Raw genomic sequence first — 21,103 nt, forward strand, 5'->3', positions numbered from 1 at the left:
CGCGCTGAAGCCGCGATGTAACTCACTGGTCTCGAAGGGTTCACATAGTCGTTGTAGTAGAGTATGGGTCGCCGGATCGGGTATTCCGTCAATGGCTCTGCCGAGAATTGAAGGTGGTAACATTACTGGATGTAACATCCACAGCCAGTCTAGCATACAATTTGGGTATCAGTAAATTGCAGGTTCGAACTTGTGGCAGCCCGAAATCTTCATTGATATCGATCCCGCATAAGTCGAATGCTAATCACAGCCAAGAGCGACAACAAATCTCCACCAGCCCTGGAAAATCCGATATTCCGTCCAATAAGTTGGCCGAACCTTGGTCACCAGTATGAAAACGATTAAAGACAAAGAAGTGCATTGTTTGGTTCCGATCTACTGAGAAGAGAGTCTCTATTCCTTCAATATCCATGCACTCGACGTGCCGGTGCTATGCTGTACTATTGAACATTATGCCTCAATAAGAAGTAGTCTCGCAAAAATCATCCTAAGTCTGTAACAAACTGACTGTAATTCTCTAATTATACATGAATTATAGGGCATGGTATATATTCACATATTGCGTACATAATTTCTTTGGTATCAATAACACATTAGTCTTTCAGGCATTGCGCAGAGTCCAAGAGCAGAGATTAGTTTGATAATATACTAGGTATTATGTTGGACTTAAGAAGCCCCAGATTATTGAATAATCTTCGTGTAACCAGTCTTGCGACTGCTTACCTCTTCTCACCATTCTCTTCGTCGTCACTGAAGGCATAACGCGAAAATCGCCGGATGGAAGCTCCTTTGAAATAGAAGACGTACGGAATCGCACAGCAAGCCAGGGCGATGAAAGCAAGCAACGAGCTTGCCCATTGGTACCCAAGACGGTCATACATTTGCTCAGTAAAGAGTACAGTAGACGCACCCCACATTGAGCGAAGGAATGTCTTAGCAGCAAGCGCAGAAGCGGCTTGGTGCTGGTACGTATCGACTAAAACAATGTCAGTTAGAACCGACCGTTCAATGACCTATAAGGGCAAACATACCAAGGTAATTATTGGCCGAGTTGTATAAGAATATGAAGCCAAAACCAACTGGCCAGCCTCCAATTGCAGGTCCGATCCAATGGATAGTGGGATATGAGGTCCAAGCGAAAATGAACAGTCCGATGGGTATAAGCCAACAAGAAACCATCATTGGGATCAATCGAGCCTCGGCAGGTGGTTTTCCTCCGTATTTAGCATAGAGAGAGAGGTAGTGTTTGTTAACAAAAGGCGCACAAGCTGCACTCATAAGTACGCCAATGGCAAGTGGGATGAACATCAGGCCGGTCGAGCCGGCACTCCATCCTTTTCCGGACTGATATACCACAGGATAGCTGATACTGCAGTTAGTAAGACGGTCATAATAGCAGATAATACACTACTTACGCAACGAAAAACATGTATAGCAAGCCATATAGGACCGACATGTAAAGGGCGATAAACAGAACAATGGGTTCTAGAAACAGAAGCTGGAAAGGGCGGAAGAGGAAAACCCGCAACTTCTCACCCATAGGCCGAGAGTCAAGTTCCGTTTCTGTCACGTAGCTAGGGTCGTCCTCTTGTTTTCTCAGTTTCTTCGCTCGCCTCTTGAGGAGAGTTGGCGCATACGTCTCCGGAACCGTGAACGTGATCAGCACCCAGGCAACGAACGCCAGGATCAACTGCAACCAGTAGAGCCACTTCCAGTTAGTAGCGTCCGCGAGATATCCGCCAGCCAGTGGTCCAATGGCAGGTCCAAGGAATGGACTGGCTGAGAACGCCGCCATGGGAACGCCTCGCTCTTCATTTTTCCAAAGATCGGCCAAGGTACCACCCACTAGCGTCATGGGAGCACTGAATGCGATTCCATCAATGGCCCTGCAGACGATGAGTGTTCCGATGTTTGGAGCAACGGCACAAGGTATAATGAATATGACAGCGAATAAGAGCGTGGATGCGTATATCATCCGTCGCCCCACCATTTCGGACAGGGGAGCAAATGCCATGGGACCTGAGCCCAGTCAGGGATCAATATTCAAGAAAGGTACTGAGAGCGACTTACCAACACCAAAGCCAATGACAAACACCGTGACAACGACAAGGCTAACCTCTCGAGAAACGCCGAACTGTTCTGCGGGGCCTTCAATATCGGCCGTGATAACACTACTAGCGAAAGCGACAACAAAGCATGTGAACGACACCACCATGGTGCAGTACCATTTATAGGCTTTGGACCAGTTCTTCGGATTCTCAGGATCGTCGATGCTGAAGGTCACCAGCTTCCAGTCTTCCGTTTTGCCTGTGGCAGCTGATCGGACTGGTTTGATGATCTCTCCTGTGGTAGTCTCTGTCGTGTATTCCTCCATGTTGGCGTTCTCGGTCACCTGACGATAGGGTAGATCCAAAGGATCGACCTGGCCTTGAACTGGCTCACTTGTGAGAACTCGGGAGACATGGTTGTTTGAATAGTTGATGTGGTATGTTTCCTCCATATCTTTGGAGGTCGGCGTGCAAGGCAGACACCCGTGCAATGATTAATCTTGTTTGAAGTTGTGCAAGGAAACCCCTGTAGCCACCCGAGACCTCTGCTTGTTTTTATAGGCCGCCATGTCTGGTATGATCGCCGAAAAGTTAGAAGCTCTAGTTCGGTCGTATACGAGGTGAAAGGAAGTCCAAGTATGATGAAGAGACATATTTCCCGAAAGGGCAGTATGTCGGGCCGGCCAGCAAATATCTTACTCTATTAGGAAGTCAGTGAGCTAACCCGATCAGGGAATATGTCACGAAGAGATAAGTACTACTATCACGGCTCCTACTTGTTTGGCCGCAGAGAAAGCTTTATCATTTTCTTTCAGATTGTTCTGATGCAATTCCATGGTCAAGGGAAGAGCGTATGTCCATGTGAATTGAGGGTGGTAGGTTTTGTATTGGAAGGCATGCCGTTGAGGTGAGACAGACAGACCTTAGAAAGTAGACGGAAAGAAGGCATGATTCTCCTCTGAAAGCCTGCCAAACCATGGCTAAGGCGCCATGCAGTGTTGCGTGGCTTTCATTCTAGATCCAAAGCGCTAAGGCTAGGATCTGCCACTTCTATTGCATATGGAAAGAAATTTCCGCCGCCAAGCTGGAAAGCCAAGATTAGAGAGTCTTGCTGTTACTTGAAGATTTTTGAGATCCCGCCAGCACCCCGGAATGGCGCCCTCGGAGCATGTTTCCCAACTAGGAATGTTCCCGTACATGGAGACAATCCGTTTGTAATAGAAAAGGCGAACCAGGACAGTTTTGTGGAGTCCATCAATCTAGACCAGATTGTGCTTGTTTTCGTTATCTGATCGCAAGGGTCAATGCTTGCATTTCATTGGACCAACAGGATATTCTCCTTTTGTAGACAGTGGACAGTATCGAGCATGGACTCACCATAACACCAGCGGGTACTATCAAATGCTTCAACCACTCAACAACGCCACAAGGAGCTACCTCCGAGCTATGACCTAGCCTATCTCCATTCATTTACACAATCCGACGGTCTCCAGTGATACATGTTTAAGCTCAGCAATGAAGTCCTTGTAGTCTGCGTTTTCCGACAGCTTTGATTGTGATGAGTGCGCGGTAAACTTCGATACTCAAGGGCTACTCCATTCATCATTTGAAATCGCTACAGTGAGCAGGATGTGTTTCATATCGGTGAGCTATCCATTCAATGACACCCAATCAAGCTATTTTGTAACGAATGTCAAGAATGTCATCAACGATTACCTGGGAGCCTGAGGCACAAGAGGGCAGTTTTCCGGGGAAAAGGCAGTGCACGTGAGCGATAAGGAGGCGATAAGCCGGAAGCGGATTAGCGCGGGGTGGTTTTTCCCACCCGCAACCAGTGGAGGAGAATAATTTTGTGACTCGACGAGCAGCTCAACGCCCGTCGCTGTGCTCCTCAGTCAGTTGAACTCGCACACGAGAGGTGTGTCTGTGACACCTTCACACAGGGGACTACATCGCTCCCCTTCTTTACATACAGCACTACGTTTCGTTTTACCCTCCTTACCTCCTCCTTAGTGTCCGCACCGAACTGAATACCTCCCAACTTCACAATGGCCTCCGACTCCACCTACTTGGCCATCCCTGGCTCTGTTGCCTTCTCCCGTTCTCGTGGACGTGCAATTGCTGCCAGCATTGGTGCACAGGATGTCCGTGCCCAATGGGTTCACTACGTTTACCTCTCCCAGCCGCTGGACGCTCCTCAGCAAGGTGTCTTGGAACAGCTCCTTCACTATGGCGATATCACCGACGTCCCGCCCTCGTTCAGCGCTGAAGATGGTCCGTCCGATGTCTTCCACATCTTCCCTCGCACTGGTACAATCTCCCCGTGGAGCTCTCAGGCTACTGGTATCTCCCACGTCTGTGGCCTGCGCAAATACGTCAACCGTATTGAGCGGGGTATGAAGATCTCCTGCCTGCGCGCTGGCTCCGGCGAGTACAAGTCGGGATACCAGGATATCTTGCACGATCGGATGACACAGGTGCTCAGCGAGGAAGAGCCTGACTTGCATCTGATGTTCTCCGAGCACAGCCGTCTGCCTCTCGAGACGATCCCCCTGCACGGAAGTGGCAAATCTCCCAAGGAGGTCCTGCAGGAGGCAAACAAGCGGCTTGGATTGGCTCTTGAAGAGTCCGAAATCGATTACCTGGCCGAAGCCTATGGTCCCAACGGACCTATTGCCCGCGATCCGACCGATGTCGAACTGTTCATGTTCGCCCAGGTCAACTCCGAGCATTGCCGTCATAAGCAGTTCAACGCATCATGGGTCATTGATGGAAAGCAGATGCCCAACAGTCTGTTCGCCATGATCCGCAACACCCACAAGAAGCACCCAGAGTACACTGTCAGTGCCTACAGCGACAACGCTGCTGTCCTTGAAGGAGACGAATCCGCTTTCTGGGCTCCCAACTCGGCCACTGGTGAATGGAACCACACCAAGGAACTTGTTCATTTCCTGGCAAAGGTCGAAACACACAACCACCCTACGGCCGTTTCTCCTTACCCTGGTGCTGCCACCGGATCTGGTGGTGAGATCCGTGATGAAGGTGCCGTGGGTCGGGGTTCGAAGCCCAAGGCTGGTCTCGCTGGTTACTGTGTTTCCGATCTCCTCATTCCGGATCTGAAGCAACCTTGGGAGCTCGATGTTGGCAAGCCAAACCACATCGCAAGCAGCTTGGACATCATGCTCGAGGCGCCCATTGGCAGTGCCCACTACAACAACGAATTCGGACGGCCCTGCATCGCCGGTTACTTCCGTACCCTCTTGACTGAGATTGACGTTGGTAACGGCCAGACCGAGCTTCGCGGCTACCACAAGCCTATCATGATTGCTGGTGGTGTCGGAACTGTTAGACCCAACCATGCCATCAAGAAGCCCGAGGTTGTCAAGCCTGGAGCTTTCCTTGTGGTCCTGGGTGGACCTGCCATGCTGATTGGTCTCGGCGGTGGTGCTGCCTCTAGTATCACCTCTGGAGAAGGATCTGCAGACCTGGACTTCGCCAGTGTGCAGAGAGGCAACGCTGAAGTTCAGCGCAGGGCTCAGGAGGTGATCAACGCATGCACGGCTATGGGTGACAACAACCCCATCAAATTTATTCATGATGTTGGTGCTGGAGGTCTTTCTAATGCTCTTCCTGAACTGATTCATGACTCTGGTCTGGGAGCCACTTTCGAACTTCGTGAGGTCGACAGTGCCGATAAGAGCATGAGCCCTATGCAGATTTGGTGCTGTGAGGCTCAGGAAAGATACGTCCTGGCCGTTGGCGAGGAGAGCATGAACAAGTTCACAGCTATTGCTCACCGTGAACGTTGCGGTTTCTCCGTCGTTGGTCGCGGAGGTGGCACGTCGGAGGAAGAGAAGAGGCTCATTCTTCTGGACAGGGAGTCCACCGAGTACCCCAAGCCCATTGACCTGCCTCTGTCTGTCCTCTTCGGAAAGCCTCCGAAGATGACTAGGGTAGTGGATTCCCGCAAGTTGAAGCTGCCTGCTGTGGATGCCAGCCTGACCACCTATCTCCCATCGATGGCCTCCAACAATCTCGAACTCATTGGTGAAGCTGCGAACAGGGTCCTGTCTCTTCCCGCTGTTGGCTCTAAGTCGTTCCTCATCACTATCGGTGACAGGACAGTTGGTGGTCTGACTGCTCGCGACCAGATGGTCGGCCGGTGGCAGACTCCCGTTTCCGATGTTGCCGTCACTGCCACGGCGTTGGTTCAAGGTGTTAAGACCGGTGAGGCTATGGCCATGGGTGAAAAGCCTAGTCTTGCTCTGATCTCCCCGGCGGCTTCCGCCCGCATGGCGGTTGCTGAATCTCTCATGAACGTTGCTGCCGCTGACCTGGTCGACCGCCTGAGCCGCGTGAAGCTTTCCGCCAACTGGATGTCGGCCAGCAACCACCCAGGCGAGGGTGCTGCCATCTATGAGGCTGTTGAGGCCATTGGTATGGACCTCTGCCCCAAGCTTGGCATCAGCATTCCTGTCGGAAAGGACTCTATGTCCATGAAGATGAAGTGGAAGGATGAGGCTTCTCAGGAGGCCAAGGAGGTTACTGCTCCTATGTCTCTGGTTATCTCTGCGTTTGCCCCTGTCGGCAACTTCCGGAAGACTTGGACCCCTGCCCTCCGTCGTCCTGAGGAGGTTGGCGAGTCTGTCCTCATGTTTGTCGATCTTTCTTTCGGCCGGAAGACTCTGGGTGGCTCTGCTCTTGCTCAAGTCTTCAAGCAGGTCGGTGACGAGTGCCCTGACGTGCGTGATGTTGAGATCTTCAAGGACTTCTTCGATGCTACCCAATCTCTGCAAGATGCTGGTATCGTTCTGGCCTACCACGATCGCTCCGACGGTGGTCTGTTCACCACTCTTGCGGAGATGATGTTTGCTGGACGCTGCGGTGTTGAAATCATGCTGGACAACATCTGCTCCAGCTCCAGCACCAAGGATGTTGTGGAGACCCTCTTCACTGAGGAACTTGGTGCCGTGTTCCAGGTCCGCAAGGAGCATGAAATTCAGTTCCGCTCCTGCTTTGCCACCTGCGGTCCTCCTGCTGGTCTGATTCACAAGATCGGTCGGGTCTCCGAGAAGGCCAAGAAGAACCTTACGATCTATCATAAGCACACCCTGGTGTACCGCAACAGCCGCGCCAACCTCCAGCAGACCTGGGCCACCACTTCCTACAACATGCAGAAGATCCGTGACAACGCCGCTTGCGCCGATCAGGAGTTTGCCAGCATTGCCGACGATGCCGACCCTGGTCTGTCTTGGAACCTGACCTTCGACCCGAAGGACAAGGCCATGCCTTTCATGACCAGTCTGACTCAAATGTCTCCCTTCAGCAACAAGCCCCGCGTCGCCATCCTCCGTGAGCAGGGTGTCAACAGTCAAGCAGAGATGGCCTTTGCTTTCAGCAATGCCGGCTTCTCTGCCGTTGACGTCCACATGACCGACATCATCTCCGGCCGTGTATCCCTCGCCAGCTTCGTCGGTCTTGCTGCTTGTGGTGGTTTCTCGTACGGTGATGTCCTCGGTGCCGGTCAGGGTTGGGCCAAGTCCGTCCTGCTGCACGAGAACACCCGCAACGAATTCCAATCCTTCTTCCAGCGTCCTGACACTTTTGCTCTGGGTGTCTGCAATGGTTGCCAGTTCCTTTCCCGTCTTAAGGATTTGATCCCTGGCGCTCAGAACTGGCCCAGCTTCGAGCGGAACGCTAGCGAGCAGTACGAAGGTCGTGTCTGTATGGTCCGCATCTCCGACCCCAATCCTTCCCGCCCCAGTGTCTTCCTGCACGGCATGAACGGCTCCTCTCTCCCCATCGCCGTCGCCCACGGAGAGGGTCGCGCCTCGTTCGCTCCCGCTTCCGGCACCACTCCTCAATCATTCGTCAACGACGGCGGTGCTGTTGTCCAGTATGTCGACACTGCTACCCTCAAGCCGACCATGAAGTACCCTGCCAACCCCAACGGCAGTCCCGAGGGTATTGCAGGTATTCGTAACGCTGACGGCCGTGTCATGGCTATCATGCCTCACCCCGAGCGTACTGTTCTGGGTGGCATTGCCAGCTACCTGCCTACCAAGGCTGAAGAGTGGGGTGACATTGGTCCTTGGGGCCGTGTCTTCTACAGCGCCAGAAGATGGGTGGGTTAAAAGGGTAGCACATAAGTTACTCTTTTCCACTTTTTCTTTTTGCCTCGTTGCTACTTATTTCAAAATTGGGGGGTTCTTTTGTCCGCTGCCTGCTATATGAGTGTCGAGAAAATCCGCGGCGCATGTTATTGGCTTTTACGATATAAATTATACTATGAACATCTTCTTTTTCATTCTAAACCTGATGCATTTACGATGACACGTTGTGAAATATCTTTTTTCTACCTACCTTGCAAATACTCTACATAGGAAATAGGAACCAGATTGTGATCTTTTTCAGTGAATCACGTGAGACGTTTATCGGACACCGGTATATGACCCATGACCTGACCATCTCAGGACATTATGGTTTACGAGCACTGAGAAGTCAACCTTTAATGTCTCAGTCGGGATATTAGAACTATCAGTGCCACACAGTGTGGCAACTATATACAAAAGCGATCAATATATTGCATACTATGTCCAAACTTATACAACCATCAGGACAAATAATAACAGAAGACATTTCAATTTCCGGGTATCATAAACCTAACCCAACCAGTATTCCCAAAAACCCCCCTTACTAGAAGAGATTACAGTACAAGTCTCTGCTGCTGTCCGCTTGCCTTCCTCCATTCGAGTTTCTCGGCCAATATCTCCCAGCTAAGTTGACCGTCGACTCGCCCTACGCCCCTTAGGCCGGCCACGATGAACGCTAACAGTCGATTGAACTGGTCTTTGATATCTCGTACGCGTTGCATGTAGTTTGATTCGTGGAACGAGGCAGCAAGGTTGTCTTCGTCTATGCCGTCCTCGTCCTCATCCTCGTCTTCATCCTCATCGCTTGGGTCGTCGTAATTAGGTTCAGAGTGCTGTGCGTTCTTGCGATGTACAGTTTTCGCATTCTTGGTAGCGGTGCGCGCGTGGTCGAGGTGATTATCACCATAGCGTGTGTTCTGGATGTCGGCAAAGCTGATGCAGAGGTCAAGGATAGTGATGATAGCTTGGTGGAGAGGGTGTAGATTGGTAGATAGGAGACATTGTTCCTCAAGGGAGTGCATGAATGAGCGATGCGCCGCTATCATGGCGTCCACGTCGGCGGAGGCAGAAAGGTCTTTGCGCAGGGAATTCGTCGCTGCGGATATGACGAAATCCGTCATGTGACTGTATACAGCGTTGAGAAACCAGAGCATGTTGTGTCTAAGAGCGTAGCTCAGCGTGTTATTTCTTGAGTCTTGGATCTTATCGGATTGGTTGTTATGTTGCAAGCGCTGTTTGACTATTGTGTGCTTTGCTCTGCGGAGTTGCATGAGGAAAGTGGAAATGCGTTGATATCCCAAAAGAGTGTCTTTCGTGATTATGTTGGCTACAGGCCAAGGCAAGATGTAGTCGAATGAAATGGCGTCTAGCACCTTGACCGAGCGGCTGCGGCTGGCTGCATTGCTGTGTGCTTCCTTGGGTGTTCGGACGATTAGCCTAGAAGGATCAACAAATGACAGGGTACTGAACGCGCTTTGAGCCACTTCAGTAAGCAGGAATCGATCGCTCCATGCGCCTTTTCCTCTATCTATGAGATCGAATATCTTGCTGTCAACCGGTCCGAAGACGCTCATATCTTTGCCGAGGTAGATATACTCCAGTGCTTGAATTGATGTCCACAAACCACATTTCTGTCCAAGCTCTTTTCTTAACAGAGCCGAAGCGTAGGCATGGTTTTCGTCGACTAATCTTCCGAATGAAGACTCTAGTAGAACAGAGAACGGCAGGCAGAACGAAGATGAGTCTGGCGGTAGTACTTCGTCCATTTTCAGGGAGACCTTCCGGGGAGTCTCGTCATCCTCAGACGTGTTCAGATGTCGTAAAAAGACCATGCTCTTGCCAGTTATGAAGATTTTGTGTGCAAAAGATTGGATAAACTTCGGCGAATTCGGAAGCATTGAAGCCTTATCTAACGCGTACCAATCATGCCATAGTGTTCGCAGATCACTGTCGCTGTGACTGTTGCGTATGAAGAATCCAGCTGGAGATTCATCTAACTGGCCTTTTTCCATCCACGTACGAATGGGGTGCGCATAGGTTTCGAAGCACGAGAAGAACAATTCAGCAAGCGTCCCAAATATATCATCGTCACCAGCAGCTTGTGTCAGACACAAGAGATCATAAAGCGAGTCGAGGTACTGCGTAGCAGGACTTGAAGTGCTTGACATTAAGCTAGACACAAGGTCAGACAACATCAAAAGTAGTCTGGACTCCCGACAAACATCTTCAGAGAGCTGCAGAAGACTGATGGACACAATTGACGTCTGAGCAAGGTACTGGTGTTGCACATTTGAGAGGAACAAATCGAACTCTCTTAGGCAACTCTCCACACCCCGATGAAACGTTTGCATATAAGGGATCTTCTGTGGCGCGTTGCAAAACTGCCTGAGGACATCCAATTTAGCTCCTATCGAGCGTAGTGATCGTAGTAATGAGAGGAAAGCCTCATGCGACAGGTCTGCTATGGTATATCTTCGATCTATTTCGACACTGCCGTCAATACGCCAGAATAGAGACGTAGGGAGACCTTGTAACATGAAGACAGTCTCCCTTACTACCTGAAGCTCAGTAATGACTTGAGAAGCGGGACCAGCCTTGTCAGTGGCCGGGCTCTCTTCATCTCTCCAGAATTGCGCTTTGGCAACCGAGTCAATAATTTCGTCGTTTTCCCCAGATGTGAAGACTTCGTCAGGGATCATATAGTCCTCCTCTGTTGTGACAGACGTTTCTGGTTGATTGCGTGTTTGGTAACTGTCAGTGGACACCGATGCTAGGTCCTCATCAGAGGAATCAGCACCGTAATCTACATCCTCCCAGATATCCTCGCCACAATACGCCGAGCCAGCAGCATCTAATTCATCCCAGGCAAGTGGTTTAGCTTCTTCGCTGGGCTTTGCGGGCACCACCTGGTCTACCCTGGACCGCTGTGCAGGGCGGTCTGCGAGCTGCAGCAGTAAAGATAGGATCTCCGGAAACCATGAGCTCTGGTGCTCTTGCAGCTCCGTGAGCCGGATACGCAAAGCGTCAGCCAACTCGTCCCTACAAAGGACTTGGAATTTCTCCTGCAGCCCTTCAAGTTGGCTTGCGACGGCGAATTGATCCGTGCGCGCATAAGCATGCGACTTTATAGTGTCTTCAGTCCGACGTTTTATATTCCTGAACTGTGGAGTATCCTAGACAGCAGTGTCAGCATGAGATCTGCTTTACACCGTGGGCTTGAGTGCAATGCCTTTCTGTCGGGCTTCGCGACGGCTAGGATTAGCTCGTCCGTCAGCGCGCTCACATCGGCTGCAACGGCCATGATAGGCCATGGAGCAAGCGACAATTGCGGAAGCTACTGGAAGGGGACTAGATAAATCAAGCACACAAAGTCTCCATTATTATTGCTGGTCCCAGGAGGTGGTTACGCGGCGCTGACGCTTGAAGAGACGTGCGGGCGGCAGATCGGAGACAACTAATGGCTGGAGACTTGCCATATTGGGCATGTGGTCACACTAGGCCCGATGGGGGAAGGCGGCAAAGAATGCAGAGTCGCGGCGGCGGCGATAGCAACTCAACTCGGCCCAGCCAAGTAGACTCAGGTCTCCCTCTCGGTCTCGCCAGCTCCTCCTGTCGCTCCTTCTCCTGCCATCTCGTCCTCAGGGGTTCGCTGACAGGCAAGATGGCTGTCGCAAGACCCATTCGCATGCTCGGTGCATCGTGCATCATCCTCGTCCTCTTCCTGATTTTTCAAATGAACAAAACGCCCACCTTCATTAGTAAGGGGCCATACGCAACACAGCCGTATGAGGGCATTACTTCAGACCCTCTCAAAGAGCGTACGCTGCCCACCAACATCGTTCTCTTGCCTTCTTTCGCATCTCCTTGACCTTTTTGCTAACTTATCGTTTTCGGTTCCACAGCAACCGGAGAACCGACAGGTCACTTATGGCGTGCGACAGATGGCGACTATTCCCCCGACAGCACCGACTCCCCTCGGGCTCCCGCGGCACTGATCTCTCTCGTTCGCAATGAGGAGCTTAACGAGCTGATTCCATCCATGCGTGATCTCGAGCGCACCTGGAACAGCAAGTTCAATTACCCCTGGATCTTCTTCAACGACGTCCCGTTCACTGAGGAATTCAAGAAGCGCACACAGGCGGAAACCAAGGCGAAATGCTACTACGGTAATTAGACACGAATGCAATCCGAACTGACTTTGGTTGTCTAACTTTCACTTGCAGAGCTGGTTCCTAAGGAGCACTGGGATGTCCCCGAGTGGATTAATTGGGATCTCTTCAAGGAGTCGGCGCAGATCCTGAAGGAGAAGAACATCCAGTACAGCGACAAGGTTTCCTACCACCAGATGTGCCGTTGGAACAGTGGTCTATTCTACAAGCACCCCGCTCTTGCCAAATACCGCTACTACTGGCGAGTCGAGCCCAAGGTCAAGTTCTTCTGTGACGTGGACTACGATATCTTCCGTTACGTGGCCGACTACAACATCACATACGGTTTCACCATCAATCTTTTCGACGCTCCGGAGAGTATCCCATCCCTTTGGCCCGAAACCAAGAAGTTCCTTGCCGCAAACCCCTCCTACGTTTCAGACAACAACATGATGAACTGGCTCACTGATGACCAACTCCGCCCGGAGCACACCGAGGGAGGAAATGGTTATTCTACCTGCCATTTCTGGTCCAACTTCGAGATCGGAGATATGGAGTTTTTCAGGGGTGAGCAGTACTCTGCTTACTTTGACCATCTGGACCGGTCTGGTGGTTTCTTCTACGAGAGATGGGGCGATGCTCCCGTACATTCGATTGGTGTTGGTCTCTTCGCGGACGCAGCCAAGGTTCATTGGTACGTTAAACTGCCCTGTCTTCTCCGTTGACTATTTTGCTTACGACTTTGTTTTCTTCAGGTTCCGCGACATCGGTTACAATCACATCCCCTACTACAACTGCCCCAACTCGCCGAAGTGCTCCGGCTGCACCCCCGGCAAGATGTATGCTGGTGAATCTTGGCTGGCTAAGGAGGATTGCCGGCCTAGTTACTTCCACCATGTCGGAACGCACTAGACGTGCTGGCATAATAATGCTGCATTTGATTCGAATTATATGTGCATAATAGCGGCGCAGATATTCTCCGCAGCCTTCGAGACCGTTGTGCAACAGGTGCAACGAACAGGTATCGTTCCCCTGGCACATAGGCGTTATATCCTCGGCCTCGGAAGCTGGGGGATTCACCCCCGGTAATAGAAATCTCGTGTCATCCGGTGTTGTGGGTTGCCTGTGCAGACCTCAATGCACATGTCAATCACGGCCTTCTTCATTCTCCTATTACATACATCTTCATGACATGAGTCATTCAAAAATCAATATCAAAATTTCGGCGGCGTTTGACGGTTTGGTTTCTTCTTTCTTCCTATATTCTTCCTTTCTTCTTGTTACTATCTTCTATAGTCTTCGTTGTGTTATGCTACCTTGATGAGGATCGCTGGAGCGGGCCTTGGCTGTATCTATATACTTTATTATTCCCATACTGCTTCACGCTATTGACGCAATAAAGGACTGCCGTATCTTTTCCCGGTTTAGCATAATTATAGTAGTCCTTTTCCGCCCTCTCACTTTGGTCAGGGCGCTGATGTCTTCATACTGGCCCAGTTTATCTCCCAGACAATCCAAACCCCGTCTTCTCTGCCGCCAGCATTAAGGTTGAGCCCATCTTCAAGCCTAACAATCATGGATAGAGAATGGAAGAAAAAAATGACACCCTCTTTATTTTCCGCACTATCACCAATAATACAGAGTACAGACAAATGCTCACAAAGATTTATAGTAGCACTGGTATAGAAAAGCACGCGTGCACCTCCATTCAACCCCCCGGACAGTCAGAGAGTCGGAAGCAGATGGCGTTTAATCAGAGACGGCCCACCGAATACATCAGCGACTTCAATCGATTCCAACTGCACTCTAGAGTATGTATACAGCTTTCCTATCACAATTGACGGGGGAAGGAGCAAAAGAAACATGACGAGATATATGTCGGGACGTGCCGTTTACGCCTCCTCGGGGTAGAGCTCCTCCCGGAGAGCAACACCCAGCTCCTGGCGGAGACCCTCAAGGGCCTCGAGGTATTGCTTGTACTGCTCCTGGGTCTCGACCTTGGCCTTGACACCTATTTGTAGAGAAGAGAGAGATTTCGTAAGTTCAAGTGTCATGGGAAGGAAACGGTTATGGATGGGGAAGGAGGAAGCGCACCCTCGAAGATCCGGACAGCGGTGGGGTAGTCGTTGACGCGACGAGCAGCCTTCAGAGCAGCGGTGAGGACCTCAACGGAGGGAACGAGATCGTAGGCGAAGCAGTTGTTGAGATTACGCTAGATGGGAGAACAGTGGCTTGTCAGCAATGTTGTCTGATATAACGCCAAGGGCGGCGGCTGGTCCGGTTTTATCTGCCAATGGCAGCTTTGCTGATTATATGGGGAAGGGATTGATAGGGACGATTGAAATCGAGCGGGATGGGCGAATTAGCTTACCTGGAGCTCGAAAACATCCTGGACACCGTCGAATTCCTTCTCGAATCTATAGGATGATTGGAGTTAGTTGTATGAAGTGGACTTCGCGGGATGGTGTTGTATCATGAGGAAAGATGTGTGGATTATCTCGGCGAATTGGTAGTGGGAATCCCTGGGATCGGGGATCGAGCAACGCAGGGAGCCTCGGAACCCAATGGCTTCACGGAAGGTAGCAGCATACCTGGCAGAGAATTCCTCGTATGTCTCGTCCTCGTGGTGACCGCCGAAGCGCTTAGCGGAGGTGCTGAAGCTGGGACGGGCGATAGCCAGAGCAACGGGGGCCTGCACCCGGGACCGGGGCAATTGAGCGGCCCTGATGAAGCCGGAAGGGCGGACGGCGCGGGTCGCGACGCGGAAGATGGAGATGGGCGACATGGCGAGAGGAGGGTGGGTTGTGGAGGTGGACGAATGGACGTGGGTGAGGGGAGATCAGGACGGGCGAGGTGTTGACGAAGTTCGAAGTCAGAGGTTCTGCCGGCTACGCTAGGATTTTGCGGGTGGTGTGAGGTTGTTGTTGCCTCAGGCCGACAGTCTGGTCAGCCCGTCATTGATAATCGCCCGCTTCTCTTTTGCGGCTTTCCCGTTCGCGCCCGAGTCCTCGGATACCTCAGGCAGGAATGTGCATGCTGTCATTCGCTGCCTCAGGTCTTAGGTTCTCTTTCCGGTCCGGATTTCTATATGCCGTTGATGATTGGCGGATGTCGATGTGCCCCGACTGTTCGGTTTGATTGGCTAGCTAGCCATGCCTCGGAGTTGACTTGGACAAATATGACTAATCACGACTAATCAATCACAACTAACTAATCACAACTAAATAGTAATTAAACAAGGTCACGGTCTCAGATTCAGGGACGAGAGCTCGAAATGAAGGTTCTCCTGGTGGTCCGCGTCCCAGCTCTCCAACTGAGCTTTTTGAGTTTACACTCCATGTGGCGATCCTTATATCTCCTCCTAGCCTCAATTTTGAATCAATACTTATTCTCTCAAAGTAATTTTACTAGACTAGATCATGGTACTACTGTTGCTACTACTACACTTCTTCTGTCCCGGATATATATATATATTTGGCCTGATGGCGCGGAGTTCGGAGTAGTACAACGTCGCGGTTTGTTGACAGGGCTTCTCGAAAACCAATGGAATGCGTCAGACAAGTTTTACCTTAAATCTAGAAATGATCCTTGTAAAGATCTAAAACCACTGTGCGCATTGCACACATCGGAACTTTGGATCGATCGCGTTTCAGAAGGTTGCTGCAAGTGGCCCTGTAATACCCTGAATGTACAGATTCAATTCATCATTCTAAGCTTGCGCCCGTTAAAGGTCGAATCAGTAAGACGAAAATTATTATTAACTTGGCAATAGGCTATCCTTGTACGAAATGCAGTACTGGCTTCTAAATGAATTGTTTGACAATGTCTGTATTGAGGCTGATGGATAAGATGTACCTCAGCGAGTGGCAGGCAACGCATGTGAAAGGAAGTAAGCCCGGTGGTCTGTGACTTCCCCATAAGGTCGAACATGTTTGACGGAACCAGTGAACTGCCGACGATTAGTGGCCAGATTGATATACCCCAATCTAATATGAAACCGCACGTCTGGGGCACACCCCTCTTAACGTGCCTGGCAACCCCATCGATGTGCAGGGAATATTAAGCTTGAGGATAAGATTAACAAGTACTCTGAAGCAACAATCCAAAGTAAAAGGACTTGGACATAAAATTCGGTGCCTGGGAGACCCGGAGGCCGGAAGGGCACATGATCGCCGGGCCCTAGAGGAAAATGCCCCTTTTCAACCGCTGGCCGAGGCTGCACTAGTCCGCATTCAGACCCTGCGGGCGCGCCGGGAGCCCAAAAAAAAGACACGCGGATTGATCCTCCTTCCATTGCAAGGCAGGCCAGCTCTTATTCCACCCTCTCCACCTCTTCCTTCCTCTTCTCCTTCCTCTCTATTCTCCTCAATCTCGCTTGTTCTCTTCTTTCCTTCCTTTTTATCTTCCTTCTCGTCCACTTTTCTTCTTCTTTCTCCTTCTTCTCCCAGTCTCTTCGGCTGTTTCGGTCTGCATTCCTTGCGACCATTCGAGAAAGCGAAAAAAAAAGGGAGCGCTCTGCTGTCATATTCCGAAGTTGTTTCTGGACTGCACTGTCGCATACACTACCCGGTCTTGATATCTTGATATCTCGTTCACCATGGAAGTCCTGAAAAGTCTGCCTTGCCCGTCAATTGACAGGCCGTTCGGCATCCACCTATGGCCTATCTTCGACAAGGCCTTCGAGCTGGTGGTGGGCTATCCCGCCAGCGAGTTTCGCTTCGAGGAAGGCGTGACACCCATGTCTACCTTCAAGGAGACCGCAGTGGCGCTCGTTGCCTACTATGTCATCATCTTCGGTGGCCGTGAGTTCATGAAGAACAGACCTGCCTTCAAGCTCAACACGCTTTTCATGATCCACAACCTGTACCTCACCCTGATCAGCGGCACTCTCTTGGCTCTCTTCATTGAGCAGCTTGTCCCTACCCTCTGGAGACATGGTGTCTTCTATGCTATCTGTGACCACAACGGTGGATGGACGCAGCCTCTTATTGTTCTGTACTACGTAAGTGCTCACGGCGCTGGACAAGTCTCGCTCCGATCGGATCCGGTATGCTAACGATTTCGCCAATAGCTCAACTACTTGACCAAGTACCTCGAACTCATCGACACCGTCTTCCTGTTTCTCAAGAAGAAGCCCCTTACCTTCCTTCATACCTATCACCACGGTGCTACCGCGCTTCTCTGCTATACTCAGCTGATTGGCCTGACTGCGGTTCAATGGGTTGTCATTGATATCAACCTTCTGGTGCACGTTGTCATGTACTGGTACTACTTCCAGAGTGCTCGTGGTATCCGTATCTGGTGGAAGGAGTGGATCACCCGTCTCCAGATCATTCAGTTCGTCATCGATCTCGGTTAGTGCACTGCTTCAGCTCTGCCCCGCTTCAACTAATCAGATAACAGGCTTTATCTACTTCGCTTCCTACACCTACTTCTCCTCTACCTACTTCCCCTGGGCTCCCAACATGGGCAAGTGCGCTGGTGAGGAGTTTGCTGCCTTCTCCGGCATGGCTGTCATTAGCTCTTACCTCTTCCTCTTCATCTCCTTCTACGTCGCTACCTACAAGAAGGCTGCCAAGGCCGGCCGTCCCCGCCGCAACACTGGCAAGCAGGCTGTTATTGACATGGCCAAGTTCGAGGTCTCTGCGCCGGGTACCGACTCCAAGGGCAACGCCAAGTCCAACGGAGCTGCCGTGTCGACTGGCCGTGCCAATGGCCCGGTTACCCGCTCCCGTAAGGCTTAAGTCATGGGCTTCCATCTAGAGATGCGCCATCGCGCTTGTCTCGGTGCTTTGCTCGTTTGGAATCTGCTCCTGCGAACGACATTCCAACCCAACTTATCTTGATCTCACGCCTCTATGCTTATGTTGGCAAACTTACGGCTTAGCGATGGAGTACCGATCACACAATGCCCTTGGATTCTACCCTTTGATGTTTCACACCCGACACCCCAAAACTTTATATTTATTTAATGAATGACCCTGACGACCCTGGTCGCCTTGCTTTGCGACCAGCTTATGCATGTGGCACCGCTGCTTTGCAGGGAAGGCGCCAAGCTAATCCCAGCGAGGGCGTATTGGAGTGGGTGAAGTTATCCCTGGGGATACGTCAGGCAAGAGATCCTGCACTGGCTGTTTCCAGGCTGTATTCTAGATTTTTGTTTCTACTTCTTCGGGCAGTCGTGCGCTGCTGGATGTGGACCTTTCCGATGCGCAGTACCTTTCCTAGTGGAGCGTTATAGACGGTAAGGTCAACGTAAATGTAATCATGGTTATGTGTCTTTGTTTAATTGATCTTTACCTGTACATAATTGATTGCCTTTCAGACCTGTTGTTTCTTCAATGCTAATAATCATACCGCATGGCTATCTGTCTACCACCATCGTTGGGTTATAGGTGCACAAATGATTTTGACCGTCACGACGAAGGAGGCTAATAGTACTGGGAGGAAGCTAGAGGCTATAGTAACCAATCTGTGTCGACGAAATAAGAGGATGATGACTTAGACAAGACAACGGTTGGCTTCAATAGCCATGGGACGACCAGCCGAACGGCGAAAACGAGAAACGTCCGCGCAGGCAGTATTTCGATTACTTATATGGTACGGAGTAGTCTGAGGGGGTTTGGGCTGATGTGCACGTTGTCCGTCGATTAATCATACTATCTTTGGGGCAACCGGCGGTCAACGGGCTCCCATTTTTTGAGATTCCGTAGATGAACGAGCAATTGAGCTCGCTTACTAGGATGACAGCATGACAGGCGCTGAGTCGCGATGCTCGTCGGGGAATCGGAGTTCTGGGAGTGGCGGGATCGACCCAGAAGTTACTCCGAGCCGAGATCGTCAAAACACTATCACAGCTGTCGATAGTTTGTTTTATTCTCCACCTCCCTTTCAGCTTCCTGTTGACCAAAAGGTGCAACAACGTATGGTTCTCGGCCAATTTGGAGCATTCAGCTGAGCGGAAATATTTGTCTAGCTTACTTAAAAGTGGTTATATATCGCTTGCCTGCCATTTGTTGACTCAATCACAAACTGAAGGGCGAGCACTGTATGAATACGGAGTAATTCTAGCTACTATGTATAGGCGCCACAATCTAAGCTCTACCAATACGCGGAAGTGGCTCCAATGGGCTGAAAGCTTATGACTGCCACCTGGGCTTTTCGTGCCGATTGTCCCTGTGAATCTCTCGATCTTGCAGTCGGCTAGAGCCGTGGATACTGTGAAGATCCAATGGTTCATGCAGCTAGAGCAACCGCGTCCTTTCGCATGTGCCCAACATCTCCACTGGAAGAGGCGTGCGCTGTCTTGCTGCCACGATCTGGACTATCTATTCGCCTGGTCCGTGTGGGATCGCCCAATAGACGATGCCAATGGCTTGGACTATGAGATCTAGGCACATTAGTCTGCGATCTAGCATGCCTGGTTGCTCTTTCCTTTTTCACAATGACCAGGCAATGCTGTGCCGTATGGGTCCATTGCTGCATTGATGCCAGAGTCCGATATGAATTCGGTGACGATTCTGTTGAGGATCAACGTGAGAAGATCAAAGCACTGACCTCGCTATTGCGCTCCATCGAGGATCTTCACGCTCGGCTGAGAGGAGCTCAGTTATCCAAAGTATCCAGACGATGATGCCATGGCCTTCGGAAACAGCATAAAAGGGTCCTCGATTCCTGCCCTTCTGTCTGCATTCCATCCAGCATCACAATCGCATTCTCTCTCCAATCCTCTTCCAACAATAACAACTCTACTTTAGTTTTAATAACTAATCTTTTACCACTACAACCGACACCATGCGTTTCTCCATCATCTCTGTTTCCCTCCTCTCCCTCTTCGCCTCCTCGGCTCTGGCTATCCCCGCTGCTTCCGGCGACTTGAGCTGCAGCGATGTCAGCTCCCAGGTCTCTGGCTACGAGCAGCGTCTCGCCAAGGCCACCGACACCAGCTCTCCCAAGTACCAGGCCGCCCAGAACCTGATCAGCTCTGCCAAGAACCTCGAGACTGCCGACTGCGGTAGCTCCAGCAAGAGATCCTACTACCCCCCCGAGAGCACTGGTCTCATCGGAGAGATCCTGAACGCTGTTGACTCTCTCGTGAGTATCCCATCTATGACATAGGCTCAGTTTGTGCCATTCCTTCTGACTCGATCTATCAAATCTAGCTTGAGGCTCTCGGTCTGTAAACGGCCATCCTATCACCGAGAAGCGCGACTTTCGACGTCGCGCCTGGGATCGTCCCGATCAAGTTCTCTCGCAAAGTCGCCCGACGATGGAGGAACACAATGTGCAGGATGGCCTCGGTATAGGTTTTTCCCTGAAGGGTTTCCCTATATCACAATGCAAATGCAGGGGTCAGGGATATTTCTGAGTGGGATAACAACGATACTTCCTATGTTAATAATCAAATCTTACGGATATACTTAATAAATTCAGCCTGTGTGCAGAACTATTTCTGGAGATAAGCGTAGCGACTTGTAGTTTTCATTTAAAGTCTTCGTCACTGGTATCATGCGCCTAGTAGTATGAACTCGACTTGACTCATGGTTTCTCCTTGAAGATGCCCTGGCTATAATCAGAAGCCAGCTTTCAGTAGATGGAACCTTGCGCAGTAGTTGAATCTTGAGAGGAGTCTGATGCAGATATAGTAAGTTGAGGATGACGCTATGTACCTAGCCAACTGGTGGATGTCGTCATCCTGGAATTTGCCGTGAAGCTGCTGCCAAATGAGAACAAAAATCTATGATATTAAACACAG

At 50.8% G+C, this 21,103-nt stretch overlaps 7 protein-coding genes across 7 annotated transcripts; 4 read left to right on the forward strand and 3 right to left on the reverse strand.

Moving 5' to 3' along the window:
- Positions 1 to 719: 719 nt before the first annotated feature.
- On the reverse strand, positions 720 to 2,500 carry ASPBRDRAFT_115727 (MFS transporter; the record flags this gene model as incomplete). The annotated part of the gene is made up of 4 exons (XM_067616924.1): positions 720 to 976; positions 1,032 to 1,363; positions 1,416 to 2,019; positions 2,071 to 2,500. The coding sequence occupies 4 exons, from the start codon at positions 2,498 to 2,500 to the stop codon at positions 720 to 722; spliced, it is 1,623 nt and encodes a 540-aa protein (XP_067483100.1).
- Positions 2,501 to 4,096: 1,596 nt separating this feature from the next.
- Positions 4,097 to 8,182, forward strand: ASPBRDRAFT_118215 (phosphoribosylformylglycinamidine synthase; the record flags this gene model as incomplete). The annotated part of the gene is made up of 1 exon (XM_067617153.1): positions 4,097 to 8,182. The coding sequence occupies one exon, from the start codon at positions 4,097 to 4,099 to the stop codon at positions 8,180 to 8,182; it is 4,086 nt and encodes a 1,361-aa protein (XP_067483101.1).
- A 382-nt stretch (positions 8,183 to 8,564) lies between these two features.
- On the reverse strand, positions 8,565 to 11,626 carry ASPBRDRAFT_38168 (putative gamma-tubulin complex component GCP5). The gene is made up of 2 exons (XM_067623887.1): positions 11,430 to 11,626; positions 8,565 to 11,373 (listed from the first exon to the last, which is right to left on the reverse strand). Exons 1-2 carry the CDS (start codon positions 11,499 to 11,501, stop codon positions 8,755 to 8,757), a joined length of 2,691 nt encoding a protein of 896 aa, XP_067483102.1. The 5' UTR covers positions 11,502 to 11,626; the 3' UTR covers positions 8,565 to 8,754.
- A 235-nt stretch (positions 11,627 to 11,861) lies between these two features.
- On the forward strand, positions 11,862 to 13,260 carry ASPBRDRAFT_192051 (glycosyltransferase family 15 protein; the record flags this gene model as incomplete). The annotated part of the gene is made up of 4 exons (XM_067620433.1): positions 11,862 to 12,018; positions 12,103 to 12,366; positions 12,424 to 13,042; positions 13,104 to 13,260. 4 exons carry the CDS (start codon positions 11,862 to 11,864, stop codon positions 13,258 to 13,260), a joined length of 1,197 nt encoding a protein of 398 aa, XP_067483103.1.
- Positions 13,261 to 14,240: 980 nt separating this feature from the next.
- Positions 14,241 to 15,340, reverse strand: ASPBRDRAFT_169194 (cytochrome c oxidase subunit VI; the record flags this gene model as incomplete). The annotated part of the gene is made up of 4 exons (XM_067619657.1): positions 14,940 to 15,340; positions 14,720 to 14,765; positions 14,443 to 14,560; positions 14,241 to 14,359 (listed from the first exon to the last, which is right to left on the reverse strand). Exons 1-4 carry the CDS (start codon positions 15,131 to 15,133, stop codon positions 14,241 to 14,243), a joined length of 477 nt encoding a protein of 158 aa, XP_067483104.1. The 5' UTR covers positions 15,134 to 15,340.
- Positions 15,341 to 16,945: 1,605 nt separating this feature from the next.
- Positions 16,946 to 18,092, forward strand: ASPBRDRAFT_116586 (elongation of very long chain fatty acids protein; the record flags this gene model as incomplete). Its single annotated transcript, XM_067616994.1, has 3 exons — positions 16,946 to 17,350; positions 17,420 to 17,702; positions 17,752 to 18,092. 3 exons carry the CDS (start codon positions 16,946 to 16,948, stop codon positions 18,090 to 18,092), a joined length of 1,029 nt encoding a protein of 342 aa, XP_067483105.1.
- A 1,960-nt stretch (positions 18,093 to 20,052) lies between these two features.
- Positions 20,053 to 20,797, forward strand: ASPBRDRAFT_38172 (uncharacterized protein). The gene is made up of 2 exons (XM_067623888.1): positions 20,053 to 20,442; positions 20,511 to 20,797. Exons 1-2 carry the CDS (start codon positions 20,143 to 20,145, stop codon positions 20,529 to 20,531), a joined length of 321 nt encoding a protein of 106 aa, XP_067483106.1. The 5' UTR covers positions 20,053 to 20,142; the 3' UTR covers positions 20,532 to 20,797.
- The last annotated feature ends 306 nt before the right edge of the window (positions 20,798 to 21,103 follow it).

This window comes from Aspergillus brasiliensis (genome assembly GCF_001889945.1).
Source record: "Aspergillus brasiliensis CBS 101740 unplaced genomic scaffold ASPBRscaffold_2, whole genome shotgun sequence".
NCBI classification, from domain to species: Eukaryota; Fungi; Ascomycota; class Eurotiomycetes; order Eurotiales; family Aspergillaceae; genus Aspergillus; species Aspergillus brasiliensis.

Bases quoted from the DNA above. Each gene is read 5' to 3' on its own strand.
- ASPBRDRAFT_38168 (XM_067623887.1), bottom strand. From the start codon at position 11,501: ATGGCCGTTGCAGCCGATGTGAGCGCGCTGACGGACGAGCTAATCCTA. The intron at 11,374-11,429 runs GCATTGCACTCA...ACTGCTGTCTAG, and splicing joins TCGCGAAGCCCGACAGAAAG to GATACTCCACAGTTCAGGAA.
- ASPBRDRAFT_38172 (XM_067623888.1), top strand. From the start codon at position 20,143: ATGCGTTTCTCCATCATCTCTGTTTCCCTCCTCTCCCTCTTCGCCTCC. The intron at 20,443-20,510 runs GTGAGTATCCCA...TATCAAATCTAG, and splicing joins TGAACGCTGTTGACTCTCTC to CTTGAGGCTCTCGGTCTGTA.